General features: G+C 31.7%; 2 protein-coding genes and 1 long non-coding RNA gene across 4 annotated transcripts; 2 read left to right on the forward strand and 1 right to left on the reverse strand.

Annotated features, from left to right (window-relative positions):
• Positions 1-865: 865 nt before the first annotated feature.
• LOC109791961 (Transmembrane amino acid transporter family protein) lies at positions 866-5,998 on the reverse strand. 2 transcript variants are annotated; one of them, XM_083072719.1, is made up of 11 exons: positions 5,629-5,998; positions 4,332-4,621; positions 3,779-3,825; positions 3,636-3,659; positions 3,357-3,537; positions 3,052-3,274; positions 2,707-2,842; positions 2,399-2,564; positions 1,495-1,538; positions 1,349-1,411; positions 866-1,245 (listed from the first exon to the last, which is right to left on the reverse strand). In XM_083072719.1, the coding sequence occupies exons 1-11, from the start codon at positions 5,823-5,825 to the stop codon at positions 1,150-1,152; spliced, it is 1,467 nt and encodes a 488-aa protein (XP_082928845.1). In that variant the 5' UTR covers positions 5,826-5,998; the 3' UTR covers positions 866-1,149. The 2 variants fall into 2 exon arrangements, with proteins under 2 accessions (XP_082928845.1, XP_029125843.1); XM_029270010.2 differs by having other exon boundaries at positions 3,779-3,993.
• A 4,217-nt stretch (positions 5,999-10,215) lies between these two features.
• LOC109791966 (pre-mRNA-splicing factor SLU7) lies at positions 10,216-14,391 on the forward strand. The gene is made up of 10 exons (XM_020351332.3): positions 10,216-10,377; positions 10,839-11,002; positions 11,122-11,234; positions 11,809-12,228; positions 12,350-12,485; positions 12,587-12,886; positions 13,105-13,321; positions 13,465-13,568; positions 13,898-13,966; positions 14,048-14,391. The coding sequence occupies exons 1-10, from the start codon at positions 10,362-10,364 to the stop codon at positions 14,123-14,125; spliced, it is 1,617 nt and encodes a 538-aa protein (XP_020206921.2). The 5' UTR covers positions 10,216-10,361; the 3' UTR covers positions 14,126-14,391.
• A 2,367-nt stretch (positions 14,392-16,758) lies between these two features.
• LOC114915376 (uncharacterized) lies at positions 16,759-17,962 on the forward strand. Its single transcript, XR_003803349.2, has 2 exons — positions 16,759-17,259; positions 17,643-17,962. It is a non-coding gene; the product is annotated as an uncharacterized LOC114915376 (long non-coding RNA).
• Positions 17,963-27,783: the final 9,821 nt, after the last annotated feature.

The raw sequence follows: 27,783 nt of genomic DNA on the forward strand, positions 1-27,783 counted from the left end.
CAAAAAGAATAAGCATCTTTGAATGTTAGCTCACCACGTACTGTAGAGGCCCAAATTGGTTTGTTAGCTTGTGGAAGAAGCATAACACTTATTGGAGTTTAGGAATTTGTCTTAATAGGCAAGAAAGGATGCACCAAGAATTGACCACCATAAGACCACAAACCTTAGTTTGCAATACATGACACTTTATAGAAGGTCAAACGGAAGACGATTTACACCAATACAATGGTTGACCATGTCAAAGGAACTTGGCTCACATGAAGATTGCCCATTCCTATGAACCATACAAAAATTTCCAAGCAAGCTTAATAATGGTAGCCTCATTTAATGTTGAGATAGAACAAATACCTTTGTCACCCTCCTTAAGAAATGTACATACTTTTTTCCCATGCAATTATGACATGTTTATAAGTATATAGATCATTCCACCAAGTGAAATTACACAACATAAAATCCACCAATTTAATCACTTGTTTTGGCCAAGTATAAACCTAAAAGCTATAGATCAAACTACCATGAATAATGAAACTAACCAATTGTACACAACCCATAATATAACAACTTTATTTTTGATTCCTAAAAAATATCTCTTTGGGTCCTTATATTTGGAAATGTGCAAAGTTTTGTATTTACCCTTCACAACAAATTATTTTCATTTGATTATTTTTTTTAGAAATAAGGAGCATATATTACATATTTGTATAAATTAATAACAAAATAAGACAATTTTTTGAAAAAAAATGAATTAAAAGCAAGCATTGTTATATTTGTTGGATAAAGACTTAACATAATTAGCCATTTGGTTGTACACACATAATTTTATTAAACTTATAGAAGTAGAGAACTTGACAATACAAAAAGAAAATAAATAAAAGAAAGTAGCTATAAAAGAAGGCTTAAGCTACTTATATTCATTTTCCTTAGAAATATAAAGTACAAACAATACACATATTACAAGGAAATGTTCAAACCAACTCAAACTAAAAAGTTGAAAACATGGACCCTGATCATTTTTCTTATTGACAACAATCAACTATAATTAGTTTAAACTAGAAACATAGTTAAAATTATGACTAATAAATATACAAATAGACTTAATATGTAACAAAAACTTGTAATAGAAGTTATAAATGAGGCAACAATCACTAGTTAATCCCCTTCGCCCAATATTTTTGAAATAGCTGATTGTGTTCCAACACAAGCACTTATCAACCCCAAAACAATTATCAAAACGCAATTTGTTATCTGAAAATCAAAAGAGTTAAGCATCATGAAAATTGATTAGCTTCATATCACAATATAACAAAAAATTCAAAATAATAATTTGAATAACAACCTATTTTTTTACCTCTAGATTTGATATTCTGCCACTATGTAGCTTGAGATAACATGCGCAAGGATAAATAATTGCCTATATGAAATATGGCAAACAAATACATAATTTTGTTCAAATGATTTGTATAAGAAAAATGAAGATGAAATAAGAGAACTTACAACCAATATTGATAGTAAAGAACCAATTAGTGCCATCAAAGAACCTACAATGAATTTGAAAGAAAAAATCATCAAATAACACAAATGTATGCTTATGATGGTACTTGCTCCCTGTCTCCCACAATTAGCATTGTTTCAAATGGAAATGTGAAATGTAAATTTGGAACTTTATCAAATTCTTGTATGCATGAAATCTTTATTGTAACTTTTCCAATCCCAAATGTTGAATAAATTATTAAACTCTAAGTAATTATGATAAATGCGTCCAATTTTGAGTAATTCTAATAACTAGTCTAAAGGACTTTGAGGCTAAGTACATGTACAAGAGTTTGACATTTTTTTTTTATCTTTAGTTAACCTTCAAATGTGCACAATGCACTAAGCATTAAATTAAATATAAATGTTTACATTGAATTTGTATGTTAGTAAGTATTGATATTTAGTTATTTGGTTAGTTGTATTTGGTCCTATTTGGACAAATTTCTCCAAAAGAACTTCTAGGAGAGAAAATTTGAAAGGAGAAATGAAATAATTTTTTTATAAACTAAAATTAGCTTATGCATAAATTAATTTGTGGAAGTTATCTCCTAATAACTTATCCAAGATCTTATTTTTTAACTTATGCATAAGCTAGATTTAGCTTATACAGAAATTTATTTCAATTTTTTTTTTAATCCTAGAAGTATTTTTAGACAAATTTATCCAAACAAATCCTTTATTTTATAGACCCTTCAAGTGCACACTAAATGGTTAAATACTTATTTTATTCTTTTCTTAGCCCCTAATACTCTAAATGTGAAAATGTGAGTGTCCCTTCAAAAGGCACAAAGTAAAACAAAATATAGAAAATTTATTCATTCATAAAGGTGGTAGTAATATTAGCGGTGGTGGTATGCATACTTACCAAAATATGGAATATAAAGAGCCACAAGTAAACTTAATATCACTAAAATTGTTCTGATAAGAACAGACATAGCATGACATCTTAGCCTAGGAGAGGTAGTGAGTTCCTCTATGCTTAATGCTATAGGCAATAATGTTAAAGCATATTTTGCCACTGGAGTCACAACCTGTAAAACAAAAATTCGTTAAAATCTTATATAAGCAATCATAAATTTAAGTTAAAAGGAAATAAAGAATTTTCTTATGTGAATTGATTACCTAGCTATCTTTCTAATTAAAAAGAAAAAGGAGATTAATTTGCTTTCTTACAGTTGTCCAAGTTGCAATGTCAGATGCATATAATTCTTTGGGCATGTTTAAGGTAAACTGAGATGCAACTAAGTCCCCAAACGTTAAATAGCCCATTATTCCCACGCTCATGTACATAACAAGGCAAAAGGCAAAGCTGTAGAAGGGAAATAAATTAGTAATGCTATTAAGCATAACTAATATTTGATTATAAACTAAGCAAAAAATACCAATTTTAATAAATGTCAAACTCAGTTACATTATAGATTAATTCCTTAATTTTTCTTAAATGAATTAAACTTGGTTGCATAAGTAAATTGAGCTACAATACACCATAAAAAATTCAATACTAAATTTCATGCTTACCAAATATATAACACGATGGGGAATTTGGATGGTTCTTTCATGGAAGAGTATATGTTAGGAAAAACTGCATGACCAGCAAAACAAAAACTATAAAGACCAATTGAGACAGATATGTTTTCCATGTCTAAAACTTTTTCTCCTGGCTTAAATCCAACAACTTGGTCTATCGTCCCAACCCAAAACAAGCAGAGTGCAACAAGTATTGTTGCAAATATTCCTCCAACTGAGCACAAAGGTAATTGTTGTTAGCAACTAAATTTTAAAGAGAGAGTTTGTTAAATATGTCATAATATGGGTCAAGTAACCTGAAATATAAGAAAGTAAGCTTAGATTTCGTAGCCAAACAGTTGGTAGAACTAGAATAGCTGCTGTGATAGCAAAAATTTGTTCATCATTGAAGTCAGTTCCACCAAATGTCATGTGAGTGTTAGGAAACAATGATGAGAGGTTATCACTGACTAGTATTATATATTCAACACAAGAGGCCTACAAATAATAGTTATTTACATGTAAGTACATATGAGAATCAATAAAGAAAAAAAATGTAAAATAATTGCAAATATTTATCAAATTCTTGCACTTACAAAAAGTTCCACATATAACATAATCTGCATTTGGAAAAAAAATACATGTAAGTTTTTTCCTCATATTCACACAACAACAATTGTTGTGTATGCACCTATTGAAGTTATTATTTGATAGTTGCATTAAATGTTATTGTACTCACCGCAATTCCCAAGCGACCAGCAATTCCAAAAGCAGCTTGGCCAATATCTGGATAGGTTTTAAGTTCAGGGTAGTTTTCTAAACATCTTACTAATAACATGCCAGTATAACAACACATGATAGCAAACATTATCAGTATTATAAGGCTTAACCACCCTCCTTTTTTGATTGCATATGGAATGGTAAGAAGTCCTATCCCACACAATATATTGATTCCTTCATAGAAAACAAAAATTATGTAAGTCCTTGACATAATGACAATAATTGTGTAAAAAAATGTCATCTAAATGTCTTGGATAATGAATTAAGTTTTAAGTTAATAAATAATTTAGTATTTAAACACCTCAAAATCATATCCCTACTTGTTTTAATTCACATAAGTGAAATATTAATATTGACATTTTACATTATGAGAAGAAGGTGATAGAGGGCATGGATCTTTTAGCTACACTATATATATATATATATATATATATATATATATATATATATATATATATATATATAACTATACAAGGATGAAATTAAAATTATGAAATGGAGATGATAATTACCATTAATTATTGATTTTGCAACTGAACATTGTTGTTGTGATGGTGGCAATTCATGTACAGAAAATTTAGCACTATTAAGTGGTTGCACATATGGTGTTGAGGCAACTTGATCCTCTATTTTTACTGAACTTGTTTCAGAAATAAAAGGTATAGTTAAAGAAGAATCCTCTTGATTTTCCTGAAGTCTTTTGAATGATGCCGTGGGAGAGTTATCTCCCCCAATTGAACCAAATCTCCTTAGTAGAGTAAGTCCTGGTGGTGTTACACTAGTTAACATGTCCATAGATTGCCTGCTCATAACAAACAAAGAAATTTAAGATTTTACTTCCTATAAGAAGATAATTTTTTCCAATTTCAATCATATTAATTAATTACTTATCATTTTGTTTAATATTTTGTTATAGTCTATTTTTTATTTAATAAGTTTATTTTATTAAGCTCCTCATTGAAATAAGGAAAAAATGATTATGTAAATAAATTATAAGTCATTAGATAATTTTTTTTATAATCACTTATAAAAGAATAAACTAAAAGTGCAATGAACTTCTTCATAACCTAATATCAACTTATGCACCTTAACTTTTAAAGGGAATAAATGAAAAGAGTTTACATAATTGTTAACTACATAAGTTAATTTTTAACTTATGTGAGAAGTTCAATTCATTTTGTTTTCTTATTTTCTTCTCATATAAGTGTGTATGGATAAATTTATCCAAATGGGGTCAAGTGTTAACAAGTTCCAAGTTCTTCCATATATAATATGTATCAAATGCTTAACTATTTTGTATGAATACTCCATTAATCATTCATCGCATCTCAACCAATTCCCTTAGTTGTAACTTCATTAATTTTTCCTGGAGTGTTATGGTTAACAAAAATTAATTCCATAAAAATTTATGTGTGTACATGTGTAACATCATGCATGAAAAATTTATTTAAATTGCATATTCATAATTGGATTCATTAGTTTATGAATTCTCTTTTGTCGATAACCATATCACTGCATGAATTACACATGAAAGTTGAAACTTTATGAACAAATCATGTTAATGGTGGTAGTAATTTGTTTCTCGAATTCAAAAAAAGACCAATGCAAATGACCAAGGCCAAAAGAACTAAAAAACATGTGACAAATCATCCTACAAGAATAACTTATTCAGAGAAAGAATTGAATGTACAACAAAATGGATAGCCCTAAAATAATAATAATAATAATAATAATAATAATAATAATAATAATAACAATAACAACAATAATGTAATAATTCATGTAAAATTAACAATTAATCAATATTACCTATAGCTTTGAGGCCAAGAGGTAATGGAAACCTCATGAGACAAACTTGGTGAAGAAGGATTATTATCTGATTCAGAATCATCATCCAATAAATGTTCAAACACCCTTTGTGCCTGATTTTCTTCATCATCAGTTTGGAAATCATCCTCACGATCAGGACCCAGATCCTCATCCAACTTCATCTTACCCCTTTGCATGCTAATCCACACCTTTTTTTTTCCTATATCATATATCAAAATGTAGAAGAGAAAAAGAACCAAAGCTTATATAATTGAATTCGAAGAATAATTTACACGATTGTTGAGGTTGCTTTGAACTACATTAGCGTGCAAAAGTTCTAGTTACATGGAGGTGATAACTTGTGATATTAATTTGTTTTCGGTTCTTATAACCTTTTTGTTTGCATCAACGACCAAAGAGACTTACTAAGAATAGGTAACCATTCAAGGGATGGTTAAGGATTAAAATTAAAAACTATGTTTTTATTAAAAAGACTTTGTCCATAAAAAGGTTCAACTGAGAACAAAATAATACACCAAAAACTCATACAAGAGACGTTGTGTTAATTAGACAATATGAAATACTTTTGAAAAATTACTCCTTCATGTTGAAAAAAATTACAACTATTAAACTATGTTCTATTATCATAATAGATGTATGCTACACATTTTTTTATAGGAAGAATGTTTAGACTAGAACTCTATCATTTTATTTATCATACCTTTTGGATCAAGTTTTAAAATTTCATCTTTATCGTCTTGACTACTTTAAAATATGCTTGAGCAAAAATAAAATATAAATAAAAATCAAATAATAGATATTTTCTTAATAATCTCACATAAAATAATTATTATATAAATTAATAAACTATAATAATATTGAATAAGAGTGTTTTAAGAAAATTTTATTTTTTAAAATAATTAATGATTAGATAATTAAAATTTAATTCAATGAAATTATTATACAAATTATTGAATAAAAAAAAATTAGACACAAATAAATTATTTTCAGATTGATGATAAATAATCAATATTATGGTACAAGATTAATTTTAACTATTAATAATTCATTTAAAGAAAATTAAAATTCAATTAGAAATAAAGATAAAAATGATAATTAAAAGAGATAAAAAAATTAATAAAATGCAGTAATTTAAGATCGTTGAATTTTTTTTAAAAAAAACTAATTGTTAAATCAAATTAAATTTGATATCAAAATTAATAATTATATTTAAAAATAAATAAATAAATAAACTGTCAATATATTATATTTGGACAAAACATGTTACTTAGGAAAGTGATAACAAACCTAAACAATATCATCACTTAAAAACTCCTACAAATATTCTTATTTTGTGTTGTTTTTCTTTGGTTGTTATGCAAGTGATCATTAGAATGAAACTAAGGATGTTGGTGATGAAGCTTAGGCTTCAGTGATAGGTTTTGCTCTGGTAAGACATGTCACATTGGGGCATAGCTAGGACAAAATTAGGATGTTGTTTCTGTTAATTTATTTTGGAAACATTAGTTTTATTCATTTTATTTAACACTAATTATTATCTTATTATTTTAGTAAAAATATTTCTTTAATACAATTTTAGTTATATATATAGTTTGTCAGTTAAAAAAAATATTTTTGAACATTATAAATAATAATAATTTTTCATTCTAAAACTTAGTTTAATAGCTTGCAATTTTATAAAATACCTTTTAAATATTATAAAGTATATTTGGAGAGAAAAATTTTTTTTAGTAGCTTAAAATTTTATAAAACACCTTTTATGTTATGAGTCAATTTTGTATAAATGCATTATGCATTTGAAAAAAAATATATTTACAAATAAATGTGATTTGATTTGGTTTGAAGTGGTTTCAAATTCTAATCCAAAAATCAAACCAAACTGTTTGATTTAAAAACCAAATCAAATCGTTAATTTTTAATTTTCTATCAATTTTCAATTTTTTTGGATCGATTTGTGATTTTTCATTTGGGTTGTTCGATTTTGGCACCCTATTATAAGGTCCTTATTCTCATTCTCTAGATACTTCATATCCAAGAATTAAATTCTAAATTACTAGATTTCCATGCATTATATATCATTATGTATCCCATTGAAGGGTTCTTCATTAATGAGTTCCCCAACTCGTGAAAATTCTTGAAGTACTTATTCGGAGGCATGCACGAAGAATAGAAAGGATGTGCTTAAATTGACGGATAATTTGTAGTTTTAGTTTTGTTTTTAATTATAAATTGATAGGTAAATTTTACATTCTTAAATGCATTTTGCTTTATAACCTATTTTTGAAGAACTTAATAATCATATTTAAGAAAAACTTGTTAATTTCACATTGTTGTACATTTTGCACAGAAGTGCTTTTAACAACAATTTTTCATGCACCACTTTCACATAGTTTAAAGAAGTTTTGGTTGCAAAATGGACCCGATTTTTGATGATTTAGACCTATCTAAGGCTTAATTCTTTGCAAGGATATCCTTTTGTTTGTTAGTGAGATCACAAAACGTTTTTGCTACAACTTTAATAATTGACAAATTAATGGAATGTCTTGTTGAAGTTTTTTACACAATGTGAAGTCTTATACATAAATGCATCATAACAGTTTTGTATATGCTTGATGACTCTTACTACTTCATGTTTCTTAGCACACAATCAAGGTTTCAAGCAAAATAAGAGATTGCTTGATGATCTATTTGTTCTTTGCTTGGAGAAACTATTTATTCTTGTTGAGATGACAGTTTCTCATAATCTTTGAAGGCCTATAAAGATTGCTAAAGGAGGCATGCGCTCTCTCACTAGGCATTTGTGGATGATCTCATTTTGTTTGTTGAAGCACATTTGGATAAAGTGGATCTAATACAATCCTGTTTGGGTTTACTTTGTGGCAGCTTTGGTCAAAAAGTTAGTAAAGAAAAACTAGAATTTTCTTTTCAAAAAAATGTACCTTGGTGGGTTAGGGAGGAAATTAGCTATCGATTTGGATACCAATGTACTAATGATTTGGGCAAGTATTTAAGAGTCCCAATTCAACATAAGAGTGAGCAAGACTATGGATAGGGGGTACTAGACAAAGTGAACCAAAAGCTTAGTTGATGGAAGATAAGAAATCTTTCTTTTGCAGGTCGTGTTACCTTAATCAAATCTATTCTTACACCTATCCCATCGTATGTCATGCAAACAATTTTTTGCTAAGACAGTTGTGTGATGATTTGGATAAAAAAATGTCGAAGCTTTGTTTTGGGGGACAATGATGTACAAAGACAAATACATGCAGTAGCTTGGGATGATATCTATAAGCTTAAGCCAGGGGGTGGACTTTGAATTAAAAGTGTCATAAACATGAATAACTTATACATGATAAAGAATTGTTAGGTTATTTGTTCATAAATGCACAAGTTGTGGGTTTAGATTCTTTGGTCAAAGATCAAATATGGGGATGATACCTTGCCTTCTATAGTTTCTCAACCAAATGCTTCTTATTTGTGGTGAGGAATATGCTTAGTATGGGAGTTAGTTAAAAAGAATATAATTTAGCATGTTGATTATGAGGCCAAGGTCCATTTTTTTGCTAGATGTTTAGATGGTTAAATTTCTAATTATTGCAAGTATGGTTATCAAAGACGTACTAGAAGAGAAGTGCAACAATTATGTGTCACAATATATGGATGCTCAAGGTGAATAGGATCTTTGAAGGGTAAAACATTTGCTCCATCATGATGTTTGGTGAGCTATTATTGGCCACACACCACCTGTCTTGCATGATGAAGATGATGTGCGTGCTTGGAATATGTTATCCGATAAGTCTTACCAAAGTGTATAATGTTGAACCAAAGACGTTTTCATTAACAATTATGTACTTTTTTCATTTATTTTTATTTTTACAGGTTAGTTTTTAAATGATAATTGAATTTCACTTTTATGTAATTGAGTTTGAATTAAATAATTTTATCGACTCTACTAATAAATAATATATTATAAGAATTATTATATAATTATTATATTTTTAACTAAATTATGTAGTAAATTGGTCTAAAAGTAAAAATTGCACAATTAGAAAATGAAAATAATAATGTGTCCTCTCAACTATAATAATGTATTCTTCATAAACATTATGAAATTTTTTTGACATATTCATCATTTATATCTTTAATTTCAATTATCCTTTGATATCTCTTATAATTGTTGTTACAATTTGTTTTAAGAATCATGTTAATAAGATAATGAACTTTTTTTTTATATCAATAAGACAACATAATAAACTTAAAAAATTAAAATCACAATAAAACTTTAATGTCTTAATATTTCTTCTAATATATATATATTAACCCATGCAAAGCACATGTGAACATCTAGTTAAGTCTAATGAGATAGAAAATAAAATAGAAGGATATTTAAGAGAAAATAACAAAACAAAAAAGTATATTTATAAACTAATTGAGCTTGTGACAAAAAAGGCTTGAGTCTGAGTCATTGGTATGGGCTTCTTGACAAGCCCAATCTATTTTGAAGACTATAGTCGATTAGAGAGAGAAATATAAATTGAAACGTAGTCGTTTAACTAACACCGCCATGATCGGATTTTGCGGAGGCTAAAAAGATAAGCTAATAATAAGCGTGTTGAATTGCAAAATCCCAAATCAAAACACTGTGACTCAGCTTCGTTCCTCTTCTTCGTTTCGTCTCTGATCTTCACTTCGATTCTGCGTTTCTTCACATCATGGCCACCGCTTCAGGTACACCTTTTCTCCCACCTATTATCATATTCTCGTTTTCTAGGGTTTCTGATATCATTCTTAATTATTTTTTAACCAACATGTCGTTTTTTCTGCCCAAATTCTATTTTTGTTGTTCAATTTCGTTTTTGGATTTTGTAATTTTTAATTTTCGGGCTCTGCTATGTTTCGTTCATTCGTCCAGTCCCAATCAGGTTTTCAATTTAAATCTGTTAATCAATACTCATCATGTGTTGTTAATAGTTATTACGAACAAGTTGGTAATCCTGGTAGGGTCTGGTAAACATTGAGGGGTTTTTTCTTATTGGTTTTTGGTTAATTGGTTTGAAACTTTTTACTTCAATTTATTATTTTTTTACTTGTGTTTTCTTCTTTTAATTGTAATTTTAACGTGAATGTGTTTATCTCATTTTGCATTATATCTCAATGTTTTGTTGAAACTTGTATGGCGTGCATTGTAGTGGCGTTTAAGTCCAGGGAGGACCATCGCAAACAGATTGAATTGGAGGAAGCGCGTAAGGCGGGGCTTGCTCCTGCTGAACTGGATGAAGATGGGAAGGAAATCAACCCTCACATTCCGCAGTATATGTCATCTGCACCTTGGTATCTTAATGCTGACAGACCTGTAAGTTTTCCCCTCTCCCTCAAGTTTTCATAGTCTGTTGAGATCTGTAGGAAATTTTGATGTTTCACTTTGACATATAAAAGCTAACTAATTCTTCTGCCTTTTTTCCTTGCTTATAGAGTTTGAAACATCAAAAGAAATGGAAATCTGATCCCAATTACACCAAATCATGGTATGATAGAGGTGCTAAAATCTTTCAGGCAGACAAGTATCGGAAAGGTGCATGTGAGAAGTAAGTGATCTCTCTCTATTTGTCAAATATGTATGTGCTCTGGTGTTCACAGGTTTTGGTGTTATCTCTGCAAATATGATGTATGCTCCTTGTTTTGCAACTTAAAAGGAGTATGAAATATAGTTAATTGAGCGCTCAAATGATCAGTTAATTCTACTACCAAATTTACGAACATATAATCAGTTTTGACTTGCATCTACTATTCAACGTGTATTAGGTTTTTGAATTTATTTCGAATTTTAATTTTTGTTTTTGTCCTTTATTAAACTACAAATAATGCATGGGAGTGGGACTAAGTATTGTAGAATAACAGATGGGTCAGTTTGCTTTGTAGAGTAGAATGTGAATATTACCTATGAATATGTTTGGTTATTAAAATATGTTTTTTAAATACTATTTTCAAAGTATGTAAACTATTTTGAGTTTATGATTCAAATTTTCTGAGGCCCAATTAGTTACTACTTTTCCTAATCTCTGAAGTTTGATAACTGCGCTTGTCTCTGAATTTATTTATATTCTCATTTTATCATACAAATGTCTACTGACTGCTTCAAACTTCATTTTCTTGTTATAGCTGTGGAGCTATGACACATGATTCTAAATCATGCATGGAAAGACCACGGAGAGTGGGAGCAAAATGGACAAACAAACACATTGCCCCTGATGAAAAGATTGAAACTTTTGAGCTTGACTATGATGGGAAGCGAGATAGATGGAATGGTTATGATGCATCAACTTATGCTCGAGTCATTGAAAGGTATGAAGCTAGAGACGAAGCTCGAAAGAAGTACCTGAAAGAACAACAGCTGAAGAAATTGGAGAAGAGCAACCAAAATGGTGAGGATGCTGCTGCAAGTGATGAGGATGAAGAAGAAGAAGAAGATGATGATCTAAGGGTAGATGAAGCAAAGGTTGATGAGAGCAAACAAATGGACTTTGCAAAGGTTGAGAAACGTGTCCGTACAACAGGTGGTGGGAGTACTGGAACTGTTAGGTAGTTTTCATGTTTCCATTATTTAAATAATGCAAGGCCTAGTTAATTGGTCCCATACTTAATATTATCTCTTTCATTATTTATCTTAGATGAATTGAAGCTGAAATAATTTATCCTTCAGGAATCTACGTATTCGAGAGGATACTGCAAAGTATCTTCTTAATCTTGATTGCAATTCTGCGCACTATGATCCCAAGACTAGATCCATGCGTGAAGACCCACTTCCAGATGCAGATCCAAATGAAAAGTTTTATGGGGTAACTTGCATCTAGAATGAAAATTCATATGAAAAACTTATTTGTTTTTACTGCTGTATTTAATCTTGTATTTGGGTTAAATCTGTTTTTTGTATTTGTAGGGTGATAATCAATATAGAAATAGTGGGCAAGCTTTAGAATTCAAGGAATTAAATATCCATGCTTGGGAAGCATTTGATAAGGGACAAGATGTTCACATGCAAGCAGCTCCATCCCAAGCTGAATTACTTTATAAGAGTTTCAAGGTCCGGAAGGAAAAATTGAAGTACCAAACCAAGGAAACCATTATTGAGAAATATGGCAATGCAGCCGATGAGGACAAACTTCCAAGAGAACTTTTGCTGGGTCAAAGTGAAAGGCAAGTTGAGTATGATCGTGCTGGTAGAATTATTAAGGGCCAGGTAAGAATATGCATTCTAAGTCTTTACAGTTAAGCATGTGCAACTTGCATATAAATCTTAAATATATTTCTTGGTAGGGTAGTGGAATTCTTACTTGATCTATTAACATGTTAAGGTTTCACCATGAGTTTTAGTTTCAACATTTAAGAATTTTGCTTTATGGCTATTGCTATTGTTTAAAATGATAGATTTATTTATTTATCTGCTATTTCCAATAGGAAGTAGCACTCCCCAGGAGCAAATATGAAGAAGATGTTTACATTAACAATCACACGACTGTTTGGGGCTCTTGGTGGAAGGATCACCAATGGGGATATAAGTGCTGCAAGCAGACAATACGAAATAGCTATTGCACAGGTGCTGCTGGTATTGAGGCTGCTGAGGCTGCAAGTGATCTTATGAAAGCTAATATTGCCCGTAAGGAGGCTGCTACAGGTTTGTACACTAACATGCACTACACCAACGCTGTGCCCCTACTTCCTTCTCTTTCCATTGTTATTACTTTCTTTTTTTACAATTTTTCTTAATTGTATTTGGTATGTCTATTAATCTCTAAATCTTTTTATGAACCTAAACAGAGGATCCTGCACCTGTGGAGGAGAAAAGGCTTGCTACATGGGGTACTGATGTCCCAGATGATCTAGTTTTGGATGAAAAATTGCTTGCTGATGCACTCAAGAAGGTAAATATCGATCTATAATGCACATATTTATGATATTTGTTTGTTAGTGTCATTTTTTGCCTTATTATGCATCCTGCGGAATTAATTATATTTTTGTGCCAATGCCTTATTTTGACCTCAATTACCCAGGTCAGGACACCATTCATTTAAGCTAAATATTCCATGTAATTTCTTGAAACAAAGATGGCATGATCTGGCTTTACATTATGGATGCTCTTTCCTAGTATAAAACAATTTTTTTACCGAAGCATTCAATCTTTCGAGATGTAATTATTCAGACATTTATTCATATTTTGTGCTGATTGTTGAGTTTTGGTGCACTTTCACAGGAGGATCTAAGAAAGAGAGAAGAAAAAGATGAGAGGAAACGCAAATATAATGTTAGATGGAATGATGAGGTATGATTTTTGTTGTCACTGGTTGAGAATTTCATGGTATGCATGCCCTTCACAGATTTTAAAATCATTTCAATTTTGCAGGTTACTGCGGAGGATATGGAGGCATACAGAATGAAGAAAGTACATCATGATGATCCAATGAAGGATTTTCTGAACTAAGCTTGGAAATAATTAAAACACTTGTATCACTTTGTTACGATTAAGGGCTGAAAGGCTTGCATCTGTTTCATTGCAAGTCCAGCCTTACTGTTCTTTTTCTTACTGCCAGTTGGATTGGGCAGAATGGATCAGCTTTGCATCCTTGATCCTTTGACCTGTAGCGGGAAAGAGGAACTACTGTTGTTTGTTTGTACAGTTTTTTTTATGGATCATTGAATCAGTTTCATATATCCGTTAAATAGAAACATGGGAACTGTTTGTGGTAAGCTATATATGAGAATATGGCTAGATGTAGTCAACGGTGTTTTAGACGACTAATGGTTACATGACTTTCTTAGATTTAACATTTTCCTATGGAGGTGGGTAAATAGGTTGAATCTTGCAATAGACAAGACAAGATTAATTAGTCATCATATTGTAATCTTTTGGCTCAGTGAGGAAAAACTTAGGGGTAGGTTGGATTTTCATCTGTACATCAGAACATGGTTGTGTTACGATCCATTTGCTTACAAATTTTAACGAATTAAGAATCAATCAAGTCACAGGTCACTTTTATTAATTTGAAACATCTTTTTGTTTTTTTGTTTAAGTATGATTTATATATTTAAATATAGTATTTATATGTATTTATAATTTATTTAAATTTTAGTTATATATATTAAACATTTGGCTTGTATATTACATGGACTAGTATCAAAAACTTTTTTGATACAGTAGTAGCACTTATGTTTAAAATTATACATTGTGTTTTGTGATTGGATTTTTGATAATCATATATACGAACTAAGTTTAAGTTTTTATATGTTAGATGAAGAGTAGTTTTAAGATAATATATTTCATTTAAATAGTCTGAATTTTCTAAAAGTAAACTACAAAAAGGAATGAAATTATTTGTAATATTTTATTTAACTGTGTTTAAGTAATCAATTCGAGTATAAAAGTAAAAAAGAAAAATTTGCTAAAAAATAATTTGACAACTTTTCATCATGTATAAAATATTTTTTTTTACAAAAAAAATTATCTGTCTTTTGTAGCAGAAATAATTTAATATTATATATATATATATATATATATATATTCATCAATATTATTAAACAAGAGAAAATAAAATTAAAGATGATTAATTTTTACGAATAAATTATAATAACTTACTAAACACGCATTAGTATGTCTACCCAATTATTATTAGAGTCAATTATTTATTTAATTCTTTTGCTAATCTTAGGGGTTAAAAGATAATTGAATGAGATTTTTTTTATAACATTGAAGGTGTTGTAACCGAGATCGCGACGAGACGGCAAAAAATAAATTAAAAAATAGGAGTCGCCACTAATGTTGTTTTTTACGAAAAAATATTAGAAAAATCATAAAGTAGAAAATGGTTTATGAAAATCAGATTTTTGAGTTCGGGAGTCGATTACGTGTGAGGAAGGGATTAGCACCTCACAACGTTCGTCCTAAGATGATTACCTTTAATTAATTAAATAAATTATTTATAATTTATAAAACATTTATCTCACTAAAATGATCAAATATATTTTATTTAACTGATTTAACTAATGCACTAAAAAAAAGTTAAAATTATTATTGTTATACAAAAAGGAAGATAATATATTTTTTTTTGCTCGATAAGATTTATTTCTTGCTCCTACGTATCTTTATGTGTAATGAATAATTAGAGTCACGTAGTTCTTTGTAAAAAAATATTTGTGTGTTTAATTAAGTTTTAAATTTTTAAAATTTAAGATTCTTGAATTCACCTTAAAATATAAAATTGACTGAGGTGTACACCAGAGTCAATTCAAAGAATATTTAGTTTTGATTATATTATTACTACTATGATATTTTCTTAAATGATTTTTTTTTGGATATTTTATTTTTTGGAAAAGAAAATCTAAAGATATCAAGTTGTCACAACTTGTACCTTAAATTTAGAGGTTAAAAAGATGTCACATCTAATTAATCATTCCTCAAATAAAATCTTTTATATAATAATTTCAAATATTTATGTTGAATATTGTGGTAATATTTTGATATTTAATTATGTTTTTTGAATTAAAAAATAACTTTAAGATAATAAGTTGTCACGACTTACATTCTTAAGTTTTAGGATTAAAGGAATGTCACATTCAAATACTTTCTTTTTTATAGATAAAATTAATACTAATATTGATAAGAGGATATCACAGTAATTATTATTATTGTTATTGTTGTTGTTGTCTAAATGAATTAAAAGTTATATAAATATCTAACACATTGTATAAAGAAACAACTTAATCAAATAAAACCAGTTAAACTAATTTTGTTAAAATAAGAAATAAATATCACCATCTAAGATTAAGGGAATACCATATACAAATAATCTCCTATTTTATAGATATAATTAATACTAATATTGATAAGAGAATATCACGGTAATTATTATTATTATTAAACATATTAAAGTTACGTGAAATTGAATATATAATGTTACATAAGGATTTAATTTATATATATATATATATATATATATATATATATATATATATATATTATACGTATACTTACTTCTTATATATACATATATAATATTATTATAATTACAATTATAAAATATATTATTTTAGTAAAATATCATCTGATTACTTTTTTTTTTAAAAAAAGGTTAATTAATTGTTTGTTGGATGGGCTTAGCCCATATGCTGGCCCAAAATGGAAGGAAAAAATGGGGGATTAGATGGCACTTGGCCATTTCATGGAAACCCTAAAAATAGAAAAGGGTGAGAGGAGTGGGGGAGGCTCTGCTAGGGTTTTTACGCGCAGCCTCCCTCCACGGACGTCGACGGCGCGGTGGACACTACCATGGCATCGTCATGGCTAAGGTGGACGGCCGGCTATGGAGAGGGAATGAGGAGATAGCTAAAAGGGGAAACGAAGAAAGGTAGGAGTGGTGGCCGCCACCGGAAATCGTTTCTGATGGTGGTGCGCGGTTCGTTTCGGTCGGGCATAGTAAAGGTCCACGGAATAGGCTAAAGGCCGACGATGCCGCCACCGGAAATCGCCTCCGACGGCAGTGCACGGCGACATTCGCGGTGGCCGGAAATCGCCTCCGGCAGCGGTGCATAATGGTGTTCACGGGAAGCACCGTTTTCCTGGTACTTTTCATCAACCCTTTTTATTCTATTTTCATCTATTTTTCTATCTGAATTTTTTTTTACTTGTTAAATGCTTTACTGAGGTTTGAGAATGAGGGTTTCGATTTCATGGTAAAAGGTTCACTAAAAATAAAATTGTCTTACTGATCAGAAATTATTTTGCATCCTATATAATAACAAAATCATACCAAATAAAAATCGGAGAGAGTAATTGATACTTGCTCTACTTTGGCCTCTTCTTTTGCCTTCTGCTTGAGTTGTTTCTGTTTGAAATTTTTTGTTATCCTTGATTCTTCTGTTTCAAAATTTTTTCGTCCCCCTTTTGTTCATGCTCCGTTCTATTATATATAGTCTCACTATTGTTTTTAATTGTTCTTTGGCAGTTGGTCCAAGCTCATGCTTTTGGAAGCATATATGGCAGAAGCATGCTCTTGGGGACATGTCGGTGGCTAGGGCAGCAAGCTTGTTGGAGGAGAAATAACCGTACAGAAAAGTGTAGGATGGCAGAGATTTTGGGTGTAGAGGAAAAGATTATTTTGTTATTTTCTTGTCTTTTTCTAATTTTCTTTTTTTATTTTTTTATTTTTTATTATGCTTATTGTGTGTATTTTTTTAGTTTAAATCTAGTTTGTAAATTTGTTCCTGAATCATTAATTTGAAAATTTTGGGAAATAAATTAGTAGAAAAATTAGTGGGATAAAAATTGGTGTTTACAGTTTGCCCCTCTTTACTTAAATTTTACTAAAGAATATGAATAATAGTAGTTTTCATATAATTGTAGTAAAAGATAAGTAAAGACTTAAACTCCAATTTTGTCTAGGGAAAAAGTTATGTGTATTCACCACTCAGAGAAAAGATAGTTATGAGGATTTAGCATACATTGGAGAGTATAAGGATCTAAAAGTAATAACCACAGGGATCCTAAAATATCAAAAGGATAATGGACTTTGGGATATAAAATATTGGAAGCAAAAAGAACGATGACTCAAATATAAAAATAGTGGACTTAGGGACCCAAAATATTAAAAGCAAAGAGCATGGGAACTCAAAATATGAAAAATAGTGGACTCAAAGATCCAAAATATTGAGAATTAAGAGCACGGAGACTTCAAATGTGAAAATTGTGGACTCAGGGATCCAAAATATTGAGAATTAAGAGCACGGAGACTCAAAGTATAAAAATAGTGGACTCGGAGATCCAAAATATTGAGAATGAAGAGCACGGGGACTTCAAATATGAAAATAGTGGATCTAGGGATCTAAAATATTGAGAATTCAGAGCATGAAGACTCAAAATATGAAAATAATGGACTCGGAGATCCAAAATATCGAGAACTATGAGCATAGGAACTCAAAATATGAAAACAATGGACTCGGGGATCCAAAATATTGAGAGTTAAGAGTCCAGGGCCTGAAACATTAGTAGAGTGAGTGTAAAGGCTCGAAACATTAATAGAGTGAACATAGAGATTCAAAACATTAAAAACGTGAGCTTAGAGGCTCGAAGCATTGACTAAGAGAGTGTGAAAGTTCAAAACATTAAAAGAATGAGCACGAGGGCTCAAAGCATAGAAAAAAGAGAATGAGCGGATTGAGCACAGGGCTCGATGCATAAAATAGTGAGCGCGGGGGCTCGAAACATTAATACGAGTGAGATAGTAGTCAAGTAAGTATAAAAAAATAAAAATAAAAATAAAATAATAAAAAAAATTTAAACTTAAGAGTTACGATAAATACTCGATTGGTTCATGATTAATGAAATGTATGCACAATATGTTATGTGAAATGATCTTAGTGAAAATAAGAATGATAATAAAAATGAGTTTTGGCTTTGCATCATTTTTCCGACCTTTGACCCCTTACGAGCGTGAGAGCTCAAGCCGACCTCTTGTCAAATTATTGCATCGCCAGATAGGCTATCTTGCCTGATTAGAATAGTACAATTCAAAGCCTTCAACATCTATAATCTTCTTCAGTAGAGTTAGCTAAAGATCTTTCATTTTTGTGACTCTTAGAATCAAACATCGTAATTGAAATACTCTAGTTTACTTTTGACTTTATTTGTTTGTTTTTCTTGCATCGCATGTTGCACTTTTAACATATAATAATGAAGTAACCACATAAAAATGACAAAATGTGGGGAATATGGGCTTTTATTGCTTCAAGGAAGAAAGTACAAGTGCATGAGAGTGGAGATAACCAAAACAAGGGGAGAATAACAAATCATATTTTAGGGAAGCAACACTAATTCCCCATATCAACAACTTTGAGACCTCATTATTTGGCCTCTAAAGGTATCAAATGCTTGCTGAGCATTTTGAACATTGCCTTGATCTTCCAATTTGCCCCAGCTTCGTACTTTGGTTGTAATATCTACTTCCTCCTTCTTCACCTTCCTATAGAAAAGTTGCTCTAACATTTGCCTAAGCTGCCCATTCAGGTTTTCAACCCAGTAAGCCTTTCTTTTTCTTTCATTTGTTTTCATTTTCTTTTTAGACCTTAATTTTTGCCTAGGCCGCCCTTTTCGAGTTTTTAGCCTACCAGGTCGCTCTAAGTTTTGTCTAAGCTGCCTTTTCAGGTTTTCAGCCTAGCGAGCTTTTTCTTTTTTTCATTATTTGTTTTCATTTTCTTTTTAGACCTTAATTTTCTTTTTAGACCTTAGTTTTTGCCTAGGCTGCCCTTTTCGAGTTTTCAGCCTACCAGGTTGCTCTAAGTTTTTCCTAAGCTTCCTTTTCAAGTTTTCAGCCTAGCGAGCCTTTTCTTTTTTTCATTATTTGTTTTCATTTTCTTTTTAGACCTTAACTTTTGCCTAGGCCGCTCTTTTCGAGTTTTCAGCCTACCAGGTCGCTCTAAATTTTGCCTAAGCTGCCTTTTCAAGTTTTCAGCCTAGAGAGCCTTTTCTTTTTGTCATTATTTTGTGTTCTCCTTTATACATAGTATTTCTTGATTGCATCATAGTTTATTGGGTTCAACAGATCTTCCCCATCCATATTTATGAGAATCAAAGCCCCTCCTAAGAGCCTTTTTTACTACATAAGGCCCTTCATAATTCAGGGTCCACTTCCCTCTATGATCTTTTTGAGGTGGCAATATCTTTTTTAATACTAAATCTCCTTCTTGAAACTCTCGCGGATGAACCTTTTTGTCAAAAGCCCTCTTGATCCTTTTTGATATAATTGACCATGACATAAGACATTCAATCTTTCCTCTTCAATGAGGTTCAACTGATCATAGCGAGCCTGAACCCATTCCTCTTCCTAAACTTTGGTTTCTGCCAATACTCTTAGAGAGGGTATCTCAACCTCAATGGGAAGCACTACTTCCATACCATAAACCAGAGAATATGGAGTTGCCCAGTAGAGGTGCGAACAAAAGTGCGATATCCATGTAGGGAAAAAAAGAGCATTTCGTGCTAATCCTTATAGGTGACCACCATCTTTTGAATAATCTTTTTAATATTCTTGTTTGCTGCTTCTGCTGCCCCATTCATCTTAGGGTGATATGGTGAAGAATTGTGATGTTGAATCTTGAAACCTTCACACAACTCTTTCATCATCTTGTTGTTCAGATTGGTCCCATTGTCAGTAATGATACGACTTGGCAACCCGTATCTACAAATTAAATCTCTTTTAATGAATTTGACCACCACATTTCTGGTCACACTGGCATAAGAAGTTGTTTCAACCATTTAGTGAAATAGTCGATATTAACAAGAATGAATCAATGCCTATTGGATGCTTTTGGTTCTATTGGACCAATCACGTCTATTCCCCACATTGAAAAGGGCCATAGAGCAGCCAATACATTCAAAGATGTTGGGGGAACATGAATATTATCTGCATAAATTTGGCACTTGTGACACTTCCTCACATGACTACAACAATCAGCCTCCATGGTCAACCAATAATAGCCAGATCTTAGGATCTTTCTTGCCATTACATGTTCACTTGCATGTGTTTCGAATGAACCTTCATGGATCTCTTCCATGATTTCCATAGCTTTTTTAGCATCAACACATCTAAGCAATACCATGTCATGATTTCTTTTATAAAGTACTTCTCCATTTAAGAAGAAACTCATTGCCAATCTCCTTAAAGTTTTCTCGTCATTTTCTGAAGCTCCGGGAGGGTACTCTCTATCTTTTAGATAGCGCTTGATGTCATAGAACCATGGTTTGCCGTCTGGTTCTTCCTCTATTGCTTGACAATATGCTGGTTGACCTCGATTCTATATTCTTATCAGTGGAACCTCTTTTCCTTTACTAATCTTGAACATCGAAGACAATGTAGCTAGGGCATCAGCCAATTGATTTTCCTCACGAGGGATGTGATGGAAAGTTATTTCCTCAAACTGTTCCATCAAATTTTTGATGTATGAGTGGTATGGAATTAATTTAGAATCCTGAGTTTCCCATTCATCTCTGAGTTGATGAACAACCTGATGGAAGAGCATGGGCTAAAGGCCCAACCACTAGAGCTATGGCCAGGAGGTTACTTGAAGATTTGACTACTTCAGAGCTTAGTGGGCCCAATGGGCTTGGTGGGCCTAGGGTGCTTCTCACTTGGGCTTGATTGATTAAACACCATGTCTAATTGTACTTTCTTAGTATAGGAATCTATTTTCATGTTGGTCTTGTATTTTGACCATAGATTAGGGTTTAGGTGTCTTGGGCTTAATTTTGGGCTTCTTGGGCTTTGGGCTTTTGATACCCAATATTGGGCTCATTCTTCTTCTTATATTTTTTTCTATTCATTGTATTCATTAGACCAATGTATTTCGGTCATTAGAATAGGATTATATGAAGAAAACATTAATAGGAGAATTAGGTTTCATTTATGCATCATTTAGAAGTAATTTGAGTTGAATTTGAGTCACATGGTTTGCATGGAATGGATCCGGCCATGTGAGCTCCAAATTCACCTCAAATCACTTCCAAATGACACCTAAATGAAGGTAGCATCCGTGTGATTAAGTGAGGTGGCCAAAGTTTGAATTTCAAATTCAAATTTGAAATTCAAACTTGGCGCCACTTTTGTTCACTCAAGGTGCCGCCAAGTAGCTCTAGCTTTCTCCTATAAATGGAACCTTCTACACTTTGTAAGTCACTTTTGATATATGAGAATTTCTGAATATTTTCTTCAGCTAATTCCCTCAAGAGTCACCGAGTTTATCCAAGAGAGAAAACCGAGAGAATGCCTTCAAAAACCTTAGGAAAACCTAGTTTCCTTCCCTTTGAAGTGTGCAATCCCTTGAGTTCTTGAGCTTGGATGCTTCCCTCCTCTAGATTCAGCAAGTGTTCTTCATCTTCACGAGTTCCTCAAGAGTGCTTCTATCTCCATTGAAGAAGATCCATGCGTAAGGAGAGCAAAGGAGGAGTTGTCTTCCACTTCTTCCAACCTCTTCCATCAATTTTGGTATCAAGAGCAAGGTCTTCAAGGAGATAAGTGTTCTTGAGTTTTTGGTCCGATTTTTTTTGTGTTCTTTGTGTTCTAAGTGTCTTGTTTGAGTTTCTTTTCGGATCTACATGCTTTATATCATATTTTGTTCCATAGATCCATTGGTTGATTGTTCTTGAATTTCTTCCTCAATCAACTTGTTTAGGACCTATTAGCTTGTGCTTGTTTTTGATTTTAATTTTGAGTCTCTCCATTCCTAATATGTGTCCGTGATTGGACTGCATACATTGCATTTAGATTTTGGTTTTTAATCCATGTTTTGTCTTAGTGTGTTTGTGTAGTCTTTATATGTCTTAAAATTCCTTGAATAGCATGTTGACCTAAATTTATTTGTGTCTTGTTCATCAATTTGTTGCTCTCGGTTTGCTTATTGTTCTTGCCTCCTATATGTGTTTTTTCTTTTATCTTATTGTGTTCATAACTTGCTATTAGTTCTAGTAAGTTTCTTTAGAGTTAGGTTTCCATTGTGTCTTAAGTTTTCAAATCACATTTCCATTGAAAATCTTCTAAAAAAATTTGTGACTCAAAATTTCAAGTGTAATCCTACTTCTAGTACATTTTTTTTGTGGATTCAATTTTAAAAAAAAAATGATGAGTTAAGAGGCTGGAAAACAGAGTTTAAAACAGAGCCTAAAAGACATAAAAGTTGAAAAGAAAAATAGTTCAAAAGGAATCCAAACCAAAACCTAAAACTAGTGCACTAGTTTCTCATTTTCACTTGAAATTTGACCTAATTTTTGGCTGATTTGTATTCTCATTTTCTATAGCTTGGAATCATATAAAAATTTGAAACAAAAGGCAAATATACTCTCTAGACTCTTAACTTGATACTGGAAAAAGAAAGAATAAAAAAAAATATAGAGAAGACAATTTAAAAGGAAAAAGCCGAGAGGTGTAGAAGCTGAAAAACCTATTTGATTCCTTGTTATTGTTTTGACTATAACTTGTTCTATACTTGTCCAATTGCTTTCAAATTTTTTTTGTTTTGTTCATCTACTCTAGTACCTATCTAGGATTCATTCTAACTGAGTGCTAGCTTTGTTTTGGAGTCTTATTTTCCAGTTTTACTTATTGAACTTCTTTGAGTCTTGTCATAAACACATATTACTCTTAATTTTGGTATAAGCTTTCCAAATTGTGCTTTGTTGCTTGTCTAGTTTTCTTTCAATAATTTCCCTGTGCTGGAAGTGGCCTTAAATCCTTGCTCAAGGATCAAGCATTGCTCAACAAAGAGTAGGAAAAATTTTGGACACTATAATCACCAAATTTGACCTAATTTAGTGACCAAAATCCTCCTAAATTTCCTTCACTTGAGTGACCAGTCTCTTCACCTTGCGAGGCAGCCACTTTAACCTCTTTGTTGTGTTTCTTTTGCAGGTCCATGAGTAGCATATTGAAGGATTAGTGGCGGATTAAACACTTAGTTAAGTGTTGGAAAATTTGAACATCAATCCGTCACTAATTGGTCACTAAAGCCATCATTTACTTGCTTTCTAGGCTAGTTTACATTTTTGCAAAATCTCTTGTATTTTAAACCAATTTGTAAGGCTTGGAGGGAGTATGTTTCAAGCTTCCACTTAGTGGAAGTGGCTTGGAAATTTCATATGTTTCAAGCTTCCACTTAGGGAACTCGACTAGTTACTTATCTTGCTTCCTTTAAGTTCTTTGTCTTTTAATTGGTTTATTTGCTGCCTTGAAACGACTAGACTTTTGTAGTTTTACTTGCTCACGTTTAGTTTAGTCTCAAAAACAAACAAATTGTGAAAAATCATTCAAAATTTTTGTGAAAAGTTTTGGGAATTGGAAGTACCACAAAGGAGTTTAGTGATTTCCACTTGAAAAGGCTTGGTTATTAAGTGGCTCTTTGTAGCTCACCTCCCTTGATAGTGCAACTTGTAGACTTAGACTTCCAAGTGCTATTTTCATTCCTAGAAAATACCAAAAACATTTTATAACTTTTTGCATAGCATATAAAATCTTATTGCTTAATCATGAGTCAACATTCTCAAAGTAGTAGTGACTTTGAATCTCCTAAAAGTTTTAAAAGAATTGTCAAGGAGGTTGAAGCACTAAAACTTTGGAAGCATGATGAAATACTTCAAAAACAAAAAGAAAAACTTGAAAAGGAAGTACAAATCATGGCTTTAGAACAAGAGATTCAACAAATTAAGCAACGAGAAGAAAAACTTTTGAAAAGATTAAATAAAAATAAAAGTCAAAAAGGTTCTTCAAGGAGCTCAACCAAGAGCTCCAATGATTCTCAAAGTCAAAATAATGATGGTAGTATTCAAATGGATGCTTATTATCAACCCCCACCTAGGAGAGTCATCAAAGAACACAAAGTGAGGGAATCAAGGGTTGATCTCCCTTACTTTCATGGAAAAGATAATGTGGACACCTACTTGGATTGGGAGATGAAAGTGGAGCAAATCTTCACTTGTCATCAAGTAGGTGAGGAAAGAAAAGTTCCTTTAGCCACCCTAGCTTTTCAAGGACAAGCCATGTATTGGTGGACATCCTTGGAAAGAGAGAGAAGACTTCACAATGATCCTCCCATCACTTATTGGAATGAGTTGAGGAGTGCTATGAGAAGAAGGCACATACCTTCTTATTATAGTAGGGAGCTTATGGATAAGCTCCAAAGACTCCAACAAAAGGGTATGAGTGTTGAGGAGTATAGGCAAAAAATGGAGTTGTATCTCATGAGGGCTGGGATAAGGGAAGAAGAAAGATTGACCATTGCTAGATTTCTAAGTGGTCTTAATTTTGACATAAGAGATAGAGTTGAGTTACTCCCTTATAGGGACCTTGATGATTTGGTCCAACTTTGTATAAGGGTGGAACAACAAAATTTGAGAAAATCTTCTTTTAAAGATAAAACTCAATCTAGCTCTTATGTTAAGAAAGATTACAAGAGGGAGGGTCAATTTGATACCTCTAAGAAATTTGGCAAAGAAAAAGAAAATGAGAAAAATAAAAATGTTGTCACTTCTAGTAGTAAGACTAGTGACATCAAATGCTTTAAATGTCTTGGGAGAGGCCATATAGCTTCTCAATGCCCAACTAAAAAGGTGATGATTTTGAGAGGGCAAGACATTTATAGTAGTGTTGATGAATCTAGTTCCACTACTTCAAGTGATAGTGAATCAAGTGAGGAAGACCATTCCATTGAAAGTGCATATCCTTGTGATGGTCAACTTCTAATGATTAGAAGGCTTCTAGGAAACCAACCTCATGATCTCACCTTTCACAAAGAGAGAATATTTTTCACACAAGGTGTAAAATTCTTAATAATGTTTGTTCTCTCATTGTGGATAGTGGGTCTTGTTGTAATTGTTGTAGTACAAGGTTGGTGGAGAAACTTGGTCTTACTATTATTCCCCATCCGGAACCATATCAACTTCATTGGATTAATGAAGATGGGGATATTAATGTTAATAATCAAGTGAAAGTCAAGTTCTCTATTGGTAACTATGAAGATCAAGTGGTTTGTGACATAGTTCCTATGGAGGCTTGCCATATTTTGTTGGGAAGGCCATGACAATTTGACAAGAAAACCATGCATAATGGCCTTACCAATGAAATCACTTTCACTCACAAAGAAAAGAAATTTGTACTTCACCCTTTGTCTCCTTCACAAGTGATAGAGGATCAAGTACAAATGAAATTAAGAAGAGAAGAAGAAAAAAAAAACTTGATTAAAAAAAAAACAAAAAGGAAAAGAAGCATGAGTCTTCAAAGAAGAAGGAAGAATCTCTTTCTATAGAAGGAATTCAACAAGAAACTTTAAAACAAACCTTAATTGTTGAAAAGCCTTCTTATCTTCTTCTTTGTAGAAGTGTGCTTCAGTGTCATAATTTAAGCATTGAACTTAGTTCTTTACCTCCTCAAGTTTCTCATTTATTAGAAGAATTTGATGATATATTCCCTAGTGAAGGTCCAAAAGGTCTTCCTCCTTTTAGGGGTATAGAACATCAAATTGATTTTGTGCCTGGGGCTAGTCTACCCAATAGACCAGCTTATAGGACAAATCCCCAAGAAACTAAGGAGATAGAAAACCAAGTTCAAGAATTATTGGATAAGGGGTGGGTGCAAAAGAGTTTGAGTCCCTGTGCTGTGCCTGTATTGTTAGTGCCCAAGAAAGATGGAAAATGGAGAATGTGTTGTGATAGTAGAGCCATTAACAATATCACAATCAAGTACAGGCACCCAATCCCTAGACTTGATGATATGCTTGATGAATTACATGGTGCTTCTATATTTTCTAAAATTGATCTTAAAAGTGGTTATCATCAAATAAGAATTAAAAAGGGTGATGAGTGGAAAACTGCTTTTAAGACCAAATTTAGATTGTATGAGTGGATAGTTATGCCTTTTGGTTTAACTAATGCACCAAGTACATTCATGAGGCTTATGAATCATGTTTTAAGAGAGTGTATAGGAAAATTTGTTGTTGTTTATTTTGATGACATATTAATCTATAGTAGTTCTCAAGATGATCACTTAGGACATCTTAAAGAAGTTATGATGATCCTTAGGGAAAACCAATTATTTGCAAATCTTGAAAAATGTACTTTTTGTGTGGATCATGTGGTTTTCCTAGGGTTCATTATAAGCAAAAATGGGGTTCAAGTGGATCCCGAGAAAATCAAAGCCATTCAAGAGTGGCCCAAGCCTAAAAATGTTAGTGAAGTTAGGAGTTTTCATGGATTAGCAAGTTTTTATAGAAGATTTGTGCCTAACTTCTCTAGCATTGCTTCACCCTTGAATGAGCTAGTCAAAAAAGATACTTTATTTAATTGGACTTCAAAGCATGACCAAGCATTTCAATTACTTAAAGATCAACTTACTAATGCACCTATTTTAGCTCTACCCAATTTTGAAAAAACTTTTGAGCTAGAATGTGATGCATCAGGAGTTGGCATAGGAGCTGTGTTATTGCAAGGAGGACACCCCATTGCCTATTTTAGTGAAAAACTAAAAGGTGCCTCCCACAATTACCCAACCTATGACAAGGAGTTGTATGCATTGGTTAGAGCTTTACAAACTTGGGAACACTATCTTGTGT

The sequence above is a fragment of the Cajanus cajan genome, chromosome 4, assembly GCF_000230855.2.
Source record: "Cajanus cajan strain Asha chromosome 4, NIPB_CcT2T_4, whole genome shotgun sequence".
NCBI lineage: Eukaryota > Viridiplantae > Streptophyta > Magnoliopsida > Fabales > Fabaceae > Cajanus > Cajanus cajan.

Excerpts from the sequence above, each read along its gene's own strand:
- LOC109791961 (XM_029270010.2), bottom strand. The coding sequence starts at position 5,825 with ATGCAAAGGGGTAAGATGAAGTTGGATGAGGATCTGGGTCCTGATCGT. Across the intron at positions 3,660-3,778 it reads CTGGTCGCTTGGGAATTGCG|ATTATGTTATATGTGGAACT; the intron begins GTGAGTACAATA and ends TTCCAAATGCAG. Across the intron at positions 3,538-3,635 it reads TGTTATATGTGGAACTTTTT|GCCTCTTGTGTTGAATATAT; the intron begins GTAAGTGCAAGA and ends TATTATTTGTAG.
- LOC109791966 (XM_020351332.3), top strand. Across the intron at positions 11,003-11,121 it reads ATCTTAATGCTGACAGACCT|AGTTTGAAACATCAAAAGAA; the intron begins GTAAGTTTTCCC and ends CCTTGCTTATAG. Across the intron at positions 11,235-11,808 it reads CGGAAAGGTGCATGTGAGAA|CTGTGGAGCTATGACACATG; the intron begins GTAAGTGATCTC and ends TTCTTGTTATAG.